Raw genomic sequence first — 12,273 nt, forward strand, 5'->3', positions numbered from 1 at the left:
ATTTCGTAGAAGGCTTCGTAGAGACGTAGCAATAATCAACTTTCTACGTCGTAGCATCTGTTCGTAGCTAAGTTCTGATAGATAGATTTATTGTAGGATCAATATAATACAATTTAAGAAATAGATATATAAAAATAAATAAAAAGATCTAATCAATAAGGAATGGATTTATATAGTAACGATCTCTCGCACTTGTAGATCTTAAAGATTCTAGATCATTCGTTACATCATATTTTATTTTATCATAAGCTAGCGTAGTATAAATAAAAATTATATAGTTTTAATATAAGACACTGAATATCATCAAAATCTAATCATTTATTGAAAATAAAGTCGGTTTACTGACGATCGTTGAACGTGACAACGTCCGAATGTCCTTCTTTGTCGCTCGTTCCGCGCTCTCGCTCGCACTTCAAGCCTTACATGGAATGCCTCAGATGAGTCAGAGCGAGGTAACGCCGCATGAGTCATGTTTTTTCGTGCGTGCAGCCGGCTTTATCGAATTATAAGACGTTGTCACGTCAAAAATATCAGAAATTTTCATATAGCGGAGCATATTTCTATACCCATAAACCATTATCTAGTATATATTACAATAGCTATCACTGTCTTTCCCTATCTTACAACTAGCATCATACTATAGAACATTCTAGAACCTTCTAGAACATTCGAATTTCCCAAAGCCACATCAGTACGTGGACGTTCACACTCATTCATCTCCCCAGGTCCCGGCTCGCTAGCGAGCTGGACGTGAACGTGGTCCTGCTGGACTCCACGGCAGCGAAGCACAAACTCGCTGTGCGTCCAAAGAAAAATCACCCGAAAGTGAAAGCCATTCCTAAGCAAAACGGAGAGAGGTAAACGTGTTGTAAGGTTTAGTTTTCCTTGTCCAATGCTTCGGTATCGAAACTGATTATTTATGCTTTTGCTTTTTGTGCTAAAATTGTTGTGTTGTTAATTATTGCAAATAAAGAGTTTATCGCGTGGATATTACATAGGAATTATCCCTGAAATTTGACATTTTAATAGAGTTTTACCTAGTTTGTGGTACCTATGATGTTGTTTATCTATTTATAATACAGAAAAAGGATAAACTGTAACCAACAAAACAGAACAGAAAAGATGATATTCGACTTTAAATTTAGTTTTCCATCCGAGCTTTAAAGGTGTAATTTGATCAACCAAATCGAGTCAAAAGATTTAGGATATTATCAATGTATACTGTATTTGTAATGAAGTCGTTTCAAAGATTTTCTTCATCCAAGTAACCTTGGTTACTAATCATTGATCTTGGCACATGAATCAATTAACCTGCTTAATAAATCACATAATCTATTTCCTTATCTAACTCTAAATAGTGGTTTGATTGACTTCTATTGAAGGTTCACATTCCTACATTATAATTATAAATATCAATTAAAGTAAAGTCAAATAGAGTTTGTTTTTAATCAATTATTTGTAAAAGATATAGGTGTATTTTATGTCCACCATCTAGGTAATTACTTAGTTCAGCTTTTTTGCAGCTGTATTTTGTAGCAAGGCTTAAAAGCATGATAAATATTTATTTATTTTAAAATTATTAAATTACTGTTTATTCCACTGATTATTAATTTATCATTTTGTCTATAAAATCCCAGCTCTTCACTAAATTTTTGACTATATTTTTTATGAATAGTTAACTTTTCCAAACCACCACCTATGCGATTTTTCACTTAGTTTTTATCCTCAATTTACATGATAAATAGTATTCGTGCTCGTATCGTATCGTAATCTACTATTGGCAATTCGCATAACAAATATATAAACAAAAATGAACATTAAAAAAAATGCTTATCCTGCAAATAACCAACTATATTAAAAAGTATTCACTTACAAATAGCGTAAATTAATAAGACAATACGCGCCAAAACACAGGCACTAAACGCTTGGCCCACTTAATTGGAGTTATTAATGGCAGAACATTAGTCTCTCTGTTTGAGCTGCATTGCGTAATGTCTAGAAATCTCGCTTTTTAGGTGACCTGCTTGTGGGATATTATAAAACACTCATTTGTTATAGCTTGTAACTAAGTAATATTATTTAAAAAAAGAGCGTGTGTGCCGGTCACACTCATAATAAGTGAAACTTCTTTGGCAAAATTAAAAGATACCAAAATCGTCATGGGACAGTACCAAAATCGTCATGGGACAGTACCAAAATCGTCATGGGACAGTATTGCCATGACGCGACCATTAAATTTTACTCATAACGCACCTAGAGAAGTTTCAGATTAAAATGGGCTCGTTCAAGCGACATAATATTATATTTTAAAAACATTACATTGCAATAATGCAAAATACTATTATATCATCGTTGTAAATAGGTTAGAAAATGCAATTAGAATTTATATTGTACTTGTACAATATTATAAGTAAGCTTTCGTTGTAGCCATGTGACGCAAATTCACAGATATTCAGTGATTGAATTTGGCCCTATTAACAAAGCAATAACTGTGAGCTGCACTCAAATTTCGTTGATTTAAAATTATCTTGAATAAAACCCATAATTAATTGGTCTGTAGTCTATATACATCTTTTACATAAGCATTGGAATGAATACTTACAATTTCCGACACTTTTACAAAAACATAAGTAACTAAGGGCCGATTTTTCAATGCTTGGATAAAACTTATTCGTCGAATAATGTATAAAACTACAATTTTAAAAACGTATTCTAATTACCCGTATTTGACAGTTTACGTGACATTTTAATATTATCGTGTAATATTTTATTGGACGGATAAGTTTTATCCAAGCATTGAAAAATCGGCCCTAAGAGAAACATCGTTTTTAAAACAATATCATACAAAAATTAATCACACAATAATATAAATGAATGTAATGTAACGTCTAGTTTAAGAGTAATGATTTCCTTTCCCCAACCGACGTTAAGTCACAAGTAGTACAAGAAAAACGCCTTACAAAATGTAGATTTGTGTGTCGTTGTAAAAATAAAACTATGAGAGCTCTAAATTCTAGTTAAATAGAAGTTATATAATTACAGATATTTCTTTACATAATAATAGGTTACATGAACTCAATTCTGTGACAACAACTATATTATCTTACTAGCTATCCGCCCGGGGGTTTGCTCGCGTTTTTTAAAGAAAAACCCGCATAGTTCCCGTTCCCGGCCCCCTATCCTATGTGTTAATCCAAGTTACCCTCTATGTGTGCTAAATTTCATTGTAATCGGTTCAGTAGTTTTTACGTGAAGAGTAACAAACATCCATACATCCATACAAACTTTCGCCTTTATAATTTAAATTAGAAATATTAGATAATAGAATATTAGTAGGATTTTGAATTTTAGTTTAATAACATAATTGCAGTATATATTTTTGAACAATAGCTATATATCAGGATGCGGGATTATATCTATTGGTAATACCTACTAATTATTTAATCGTGGGTTTACTACGAATTTAAGTTGGTTGTATGGTGCTTAGTTCAGCCCTCAGTGAAGCGTTATCGTTTTCCAGTGTCAGGATTTTCTCCTTGTGAGTATGCAGCTCGTTTTGATAATCAGCCAATTGATCACGCAAGACATTAATAGTGTTCGAAAACTCTTTTGTTATCTCGGTAAGGGCGGCACTTATGTTAGTTTCCAGTAGGGATTTCAACTGATCGTATGTAATTGGGGAAGTTGGAATAACAGAGGAACTATTTGATGAGGGACTGGTTTTCTGAGAATTGTTTTCAAGCTGGGCCTTAGCGGGTGTTTCATCACCTTTACGTCTAGATGTGACATTTTTAAAAAGAGGACAAAGCCATGATCGCTTTAAATCTTTAAGATTTTTCTTAAAAAAATCGACGGAAATGTTAATGCACTTATAGTGATAAGACCCCGTACAGGTTGTACAGTCCAGTTTTTCATCCTGTCTTAAGAGTTTCTTACACGCGGCACAGATCATGGTAGTGGTAATTAATAATATACGTAGTTTTGAAACGAATATTACTTCCAAACCTGCTTCCGATAAATATGTCCCACTAAATTCACAAATTACACAGCGATATATAACTTAAATACTTTAAATTAAAATAATTATTCGCATAAACGTTAAAATCAGCTGTTCACTCTCGAGGCGCAAACTACCCTCCTATGAATGAATGGATTCATAGGAGGGTAGTTTCTATGAATCATTCGAAGAATGATCATTCTTTCAAATGGATGAATTTCTATAATATATACAATTGTGTGTATTAGAATATTTTTTAGTGCAACAGGGGAGTGCTTGGCCACGATCTCGCCTGATGGTAAGCTGAGATGTGGCCTAAGATGGAGCACGCTTCCCTAGAATGTACCTGTTCACTCTCCCCTTGAAGACCTCCATATTATAATTAAATGCATTAATTATTCCTACTCGATAGTACTGATATCTCATTACATCTATCTTGTATCGTGACAAATCATAGAAATGCGAATAAAAAACAAAACACAGTCTTATAAAGATTTAAAAATGGAATTATAAACGGCCTAATCTAATCCTCTTAATCAAAAGCCTTCAAAAGCTTAATTAAAATAGCCGAAGTCAAATATAATCTGTTCTCAAATTAATAAAATGAGCATTGTTAGGTTCGTAGAAACAGAAATATATCACAGTTGAATAAAATTAAGCGACGTCTGTTATATTTATTTGCAGTCATTCGTTATATTGCCGTTCTAAATCTAATTTATTGTTATGGCAGTTATATTTTTAACCGACTGTGCAAAATGGGTTATGGTTTTGTGAAGCAATTATTATAATTAGATTGGTATAGGATTCGATGGTTTTTACAGGTCATATTTCACAGGAATTTCTATGAACATAGAGTTTTTGAAACATAATTTTATAGATATTAAATTACCTTCAGTTTCCGTAAATAGAGTATTTTTGGAAGTTTAGAAATTTTTTCATATACCTAATGATTGAATTGTCATAATTATGTCACACCTTTTAAGGAATTAGTAGTTTGTTTGCTTATACATTTCTCAGAAAATAATAATCAAATCGCAACATATTTTTATTTGCAAACATTTACCTCAAAAACAGAAAATAGATCACAAATTATTCCGGTCTCTTTATCTTAAAAATAAATCTTTATTTACGTTCAAAAATAATCTGGATTTATCTATAATCTCTAAGAAATAAAAATTTTATAACTTTTTTACGCGATATAATAAATGTTAATAATTCTTTGATGTCAAAACTGGGACATAGTAATACAAATGTTTGTGATTATTTTCCCTGTAAATATGAAGGTGTTTAATCAAGGTCTCCTACTAATATCCAAGGGTCAATGACCTACTAATATTGCACACCTGCTAAATGAAAAATTGTTACGTTTTTATCACCTATAATTTTTGTTGCCGGATATAAAATTTAGGAATGGATAGATTTCCCTTGAGAATTTGATTTAACCACGCGGATGAATCCGCTGGTAACAGTTGAATATAAAATACAAGTTCTGCCCCACGGTTTCAGTCTTGAACAAATCCTCGAGAAAAATCAAGTAGTTCTATAGCTCATATTGTGTTTGTATATAACCTATATTACTGTAATGTTTCATGCAATCCGTCCGATAGTTTTTTCATGAAAACAGTAACAGACATACACACATCCATCCTCACAAACTTTCGCATTATGAGCTTTAAATAACACCCACCTATACAAATATGTATACTGTTTCTGTTCCATTTCCAGATGCCTTGTCTTTCCGTGTCGACGCTTCCTAATTCATATTTGTTGAGCTAATTTAGATGTTGTTGCGATTTCTTTGTGATGGAAATAGCAATAATAGCTTGTGTATTTGTCTTGTTCCTGACGGGAGACATAGTTTTGTCTGGGGATTAAGTATTAATATGTTGTTTGTTGGTGTTATATCAATGAGATATTCTGGAGTCATATATATAAATTAAGACCATAAATCTGCGGCACATATATAAATTAAGATCGTGAATCTGCGGTTTGATCCTTTTTTAAATTTTTAAGGGAAAAGTTGTTACTATTATTTTATCACGTCCAAAGATTTTCGATGCCCCCCAGCGATAAATGGGTATAAAATTGGATTATAATGGTTTGTTTGGACTCAAAATCCATGAATTTAAAATTACCAAAATATTAAAAATCATATTATGACATATGAAAAGTTATTTAGTAGGTACACTTTATGAAATCCTGATTCGTGTGGGCGCAATTATAATAACATTTGATGATTTATTTAATTTAACAGATTAAACAATATTTTTAAAATGCTTCCATTAAAGAACAATTTCTACATCTTTTTACCACTAAGTGGGATGTCGATGTACATAAGATTTATACACACTGTTTAAATTAAAATAAATGTATCTTGTATTTTACAATTTTAATGAAAACGCTGCACTCGTAAATGTTTAGATGGCTGTAAAAACCTGAGCCTGGCGCCAGAAAAATCTACAAGTGATTTTTTTACAGTAAAATATATTAAATATATAGAAATAGAGTAGATTTATTAAACGAAACAAAGACATTGTGACATGTTCATTTAATTTATTTATTTTATGAAGAAAAAGGGTCTTATAAATGATTTATTTATGGTGGTCAAAATAATATGTGCCAAATCTTACTCGTAAAAAGTAAGAATATAGTATAGTTTAATGTACGTTTTCGAATAGTTTTATTTATTACTAGCTTTCCACCCGCGGCTTTTCCCGCGCAGTCAAAGAAAAACCCGCATAGTTCCCGTTCCCGTGGGATTTCCGGAATAAAACCTATCCTATGTCCTGGGGTAAAAAGTAGCCTATGTCCTTTCTCGGGTATCAAAATATCTCTATACCAAATTTCATGCTAATTGGTTCAGTAGTTAAGGCGTGATTGAGTAACAGACAGACAGACAGAGTTACTTTCGTATTTATAATATAAAAAAGTATGGATAGAATTTCATTTTGGTGGTTTTTCACTGTTTACTATGATAAGATTATTAATATAAATTGAGTTATATGCACAAAAAATAATTTATATAGATTTATATTTCGGGGTCATTGTAATTTGTACATCGTACAAATTATTTTGTCTCAAATTATTTTTATTGAAACACATGTGAACTTAAATTGAATTATCTAGAAAACAAGCTTGTTTTCCATCTACCTACGTTAAGACCTAAATAGATTGGAAATTTTATACCGGACTACTTTTTAAAATTCAGAACACAATTCTATTGTCTTTTTCATCTTATGTAAAACACCTGTTTGTGTTTTCTCTTCTTTTTCCTCAATCTTTTTTACTGTTTTTATTTGCTAATTTTATATCCATATATTTTCTTTACGTACCATTTATAATATTGGATATCTACGCATATGGTAATTTAGACACCATTTAAAAAAAATGTAGGTACTCATGTTATTTACAAACTAGCGGTCCGCCCCGGCTTCGCCCGTGGTACATATTTCGCGATAAAAGGTAGCCTATGTTCTTTCTCAGGGTCTAACGATTATCTGTGCCAAATTTCATCAAAATCGGTCCAGTAGTTTATGCGTGAAAACCATACATACATACATACAAACCTTTCCTCTTTATAATATTAGTGTTGACATACCAATTTCATTTACTTTATTCAACAGATACACCATATTTGTAACTATTTCATACAAATTCATCTAGAATTTCATCACAAAACGTAAAAAGTTTTTACGACGTTGGTCGAGTTTAACACTGTTCTGTGAGTTTAACCCTGTGCCATGAACTCCAAGTGTGGAACTAGAACGGAAGCTCACATCACGCTTAGGTATATCTTTTTAATTTTACATTTTGTTTTGCAATAATATCATAGTAATACTTATATACTAGGGGAATGTTATTTTAACCAACTGTATGTTTATATTGTTTATGAAACCTAAACTTACTTATCATATTCGTATTAAACACAATTCGCAGAGGAAACAATAAAAAATACTCTAATAATAATTGTAAATAGAAAATACTGCCTAGTAGTTTTTACGTTTAGACAAAAAAGAAAAATACATTCCTGATTAGGTATTGAATATCTCTACAATCTTACTAGAAAGCTAACGATGTAGTAGGTACGACTTTATTCGCTACTTTATAAAACAAGGAAAGCTCAAGAAGACGACTTTCAAATTTACAGCTCCTTTTTACAGTTTTACAACACTGTTTTATTTAGGATTCAGATAGTTACATAATGAAACATCCTTAAAAATTATTGTTCAATAAAAAAAGAAAGTGTTAAATTATAATGCACAGTTTTAATATGAACCGCTTCACAAAAATCTTAGAAGCATTTTATACAATACTAGCTTCCGACCGCGACTCCGTCCGCGCGGATGTCGGTCTTCGCGTGGACGGTTTATTTCTCCATTTTGAGTAACTCTGACAATGACATCTTATAAATATCTATTGGACCCAAATACGGCTAGGCCAAGGCTAGGCCTATAATGCCTTCACATACAGACAGACAGACAGACAGACAAACATTTTTTTAATCACATATTTGGGTTTGGTATCGATCCAGTAACACCCCCTGGTATTTATTTTTTCAATATTTTCAATATACAGCTACAATTTTTAATAACACCCCCATATATACATAACATGTATATATGGGGGTGTTACTGGATCGATACCAAACCCAAATATGTGAATAAAAAAATTTTTGTCTGTCTGTCTATCTGTCTGTCTGTCTGTCTGTCTGTCTGTCTGTCTGTATGTGAAGGCATCACGTGAAAACTAGCGGTTCGATTTCGATGAAACTTGGTATAATTATACCTTATTATCCTGGGCGTAAAATAGGATACTTTTTATCCTGGAAAAATACGTAGAAAAAAATTAATCTTAATTTTTCAGTTTTATCCATAGACGTTGTTCCGTAGAACCGCGAACACACGTTGCGTATTATTATAGGCCTAGCCGTATTTGGGAATTGGGTCCAATAGATATTTATAAGATGTTATTGACAGAGGTACTCAAAATGGAGAAATAACCATCCACGCGAAGACCGACATCCGCGCGGACGGAGTCGCGGGCGGAAGCTAGTAGCTAATATATTTCGTACGGTTCGTATAGCTTGCCCTTGATTGAGCACACTTTAAATAGCTTTTAAATGAAACGTAAACGTGTTAATATTCTCGTAATTTCGTGTCGTACGCTTCGATGGTAAAGTTAATTGGCGTGGCGGGGTCGATGAACTTGTCATAGATTTTTTTCGATTTTTTTCGATTGTTCTATTGCCAAATGGTTATTGGATTTTATGGGGCTTGTTTTATGGCCTTGTCAGGGGAAAATGAATTATGAATTAAAAGAACTACCTGACGTTTATGTTTAGTTAAAATATGTAATGACATTTAAAGTCTATACTTTACTTTAGCAAAACTGTATTGTTATGTTCATAATTATTGCTGTTATGGTCAAAGAAAGATACCAAACAATGCTACATTGAACGAAGTTTTATTCCGTTCTTCAATTCATCCACTAACTGTTTATTTTTAAATGCAATTTTTAATTTTCTTTCAAAAATATAACATGTTTTAATAATTAAATGTCAAAATATGAAATTCGAAGTTTAAAAAAATATAGGTTAAGGTCAACATCCTCTGCATTACCGTCACGTGCAATGAAACTTCGTTGACAGCCGACAGTTGTAGGCTAAACGATAAATTCGTCTCGAATTCGCACTTGAACGATTTATTTCTTCATTATTATATTGGGAAATTTCACTTCGTAAATATGTGTTACTCATGTTTTGTTTTTGCGCACTATTTCCTTATGATTTTCCGTTTTTACTGGCTGACGCAGGAGTTCTACCCTTAACCCGCAATTTTTGACAGTTATACCTAGTACTTAGAGCCAAAAAATATTCCTTTAATAATTTTTGTTTTATCCTTTATCACTAGGTACATTTTATATTGTTTTATACAGATTTACAATTCTCATAAATAATATTACAAATGCATAAAATTTACTTACCGTAGAATCGTGTGATAATAACAGCAAACATGAATTTTCGAACTACCCTCATAATTTAAGGACAATCAAACAGATAATAATAATTTTTATATAGTATATGAAAAGTTTAAATATCCAATACCTATGTGTTTCTTGAAATCTTCCAACGTTCTGTGAAATTTATAATTTTTTCATTCCGCAAGAACCTTCTAGAAAGTACTCGAAAACTTAAAAAAAATGAATTAAATTGCTATTTTAATCACGTTCTCGAGTTGCGGCGTTGCCTAGTGTAATGTGGAAAAATATCTTCTTTTTCTTTTTATTAAAATGTGTAAATTATATAAAAAGAAAATAGAAATACTTAGAAAGTAGTGTAGTTACCAGGAAATATCACATAAGACAAGTACTCACTTGTTGTGTAGACACGTCTAGACAGCTTTTATGAGCTGTCCACTAAATACGACACGCTCTATTTGAGATTTAGAAAATCGAAAGTACTAGATATTTCTACACTATCGGCAAGTAGTAGATAAATATGTTTTTAAATCCATACCAACCTCAGATATGAATAATTGTATTATAGACTGTGGTATAGACGAAATCTATGAGATTAAACATATACAACAAAAAAATATCAACAACTTCCAACTCAATCTATTTGGAATGTTATAACCTATTTATATTGATCATGTTATTTGTATGACTGTACCTAAATTCAGAAAGCAAATCGCTTAAACTTCTCTAGCATTTAAAAAGATTCAATTCAGTATTCAGTATTTCCATCTCAAACTAACGCATGGAAAATCTAATATTTCCATGAGTCAGATGTAAAGGTGAATGATATTTCCAATCCACACGATTATATTTTCGTACCTATGATTCGCGTTCTTGCTCCGTGTGCAATATTTAACAGGTATACGATTTTATTTTGCGTATTCTTAAAATAGTTTAATTTTGATCGGCAAAGTACCTGTGATATAGATAGATAGTTTTGCTATTGATTCGGGTTTGCAGACTGCAAATAATATTGCTGTAAGACATCATGTTACTGGAGCAAGTGATCCAACTACTTCAATCCTTCCTTTACCATGATCTTTAAAAATATGGTCAGCAACTATAATTTTTTTTCTTTCTAAGTCCTCCAAGATATCAAGATCTTCGAGGACTTCGACTTGAGTATTTATAATGACCTCATGTCATACTCATACCTAGTTACCTAATTAATAGTATTCAAATATCATATATCTACATGACGATTTTATACCCTTTTTCAAAACTCGGTCAAAAACGAAATAGCACATGTCTAAACATGTCGTTGTGACGTCACAGGCAAGGGTCGATGTCCGCTCGTCAGTCTAGTACTAAACACAAATCTAGCTATTTGTAAAAAGATGAAACAAAACTAAAAAGACCTAGATTAACTGGTTGGCAGGTTGTAAGCCGAGTGGAAAATTGAAATAAAATACATTAACCTATGTGTTAAAAATATTACCCATAGTAATCTTTGTCGGTTTATCCATACATTTATCTGAAACTTTATCGGCATTGACCATTTCATTGTTTTGGCTTTTTGTACAACTATAGGATCCGAACAGGGATCATATGGAATTTTGATCGCTGTTTTGTTAAAAGACGCATCGAATAAAATTAGGATAACAGCTTTTGTTGCTTGACATATAATAAATCCTAATTCACACAAATTACTTTGCGTAATTAAAAGTTGGTCCTTTGCCTATAACTACGTAAATGATGACGAGATTCATTTCTAATATTGTCTCAGAATAGTTTTCTAATAAAGATGAAATACGACCTGTACGAAATATTAATACTTTCAAAGTATTAATATCTCTTGCAATCGGTTACGCAAACGTTCGAGTATGATGTGTTGATGTTACGGGCGACGAGAGAGGCGCAACACCGGAGGCTATTCGCGGATTCGTTATAAATATCATATTTATATAAACATTTAAGGTTTTTGATCGTTAATTTGAGGAGTTTGAAAACCAGTCAGAAGTAATCGAAATATCAACATTGGTGTTTTAAATTAATTTGCGTAGGTACTTATTTTAAATTTCAAGTTTCAATTCAGAAAATAAAACTTCGGTAATTTTCAAAGTGGAAATAAAATACTTATCTATAGATGTCTGTAATCGTGTGTCTAAATAAATTGGCTGGATCACGTAGTGGAGACAATATCATACATAACATCCACTCTCCTATAATGTGGAATATGCAAAATCATGTTGTCTTTTGTATTATATACATTATACATAATATTATAATAATCCTAGGTATACAATTGATATGCTTTGATA

The 12,273-nt window shown here is 31.9% G+C and overlaps 1 protein-coding gene across 12 annotated transcripts in view; it reads left to right on the top strand.

Moving 5' to 3' along the window:
* LOC123696589 (obscurin) overlaps positions 1-12,273 on the top strand; it is a 168,913-nt gene that overhangs the window by 36,310 nt on the left and 120,330 nt on the right. For 10 of the 12 annotated variants that reach the window (XM_045642962.1, XM_045642946.1, XM_045642954.1 and 7 more), the window contains one exon: positions 726-857. The exons of the other annotated variants lie outside the window; for them this stretch is intronic. In XM_045642962.1, the coding sequence (XP_045498918.1) occupies positions 726-857 (132 nt within the window). The remainder of the gene's footprint in view (positions 1-725; positions 858-12,273) is intronic. 12 annotated transcript variants of the gene reach the window in all.

This window comes from Colias croceus, chromosome 1, assembly GCF_905220415.1.
Source record: "Colias croceus chromosome 1, ilColCroc2.1".
Lineage (NCBI taxonomy): Eukaryota > Metazoa > Arthropoda > Insecta > Lepidoptera > Pieridae > Colias > Colias croceus.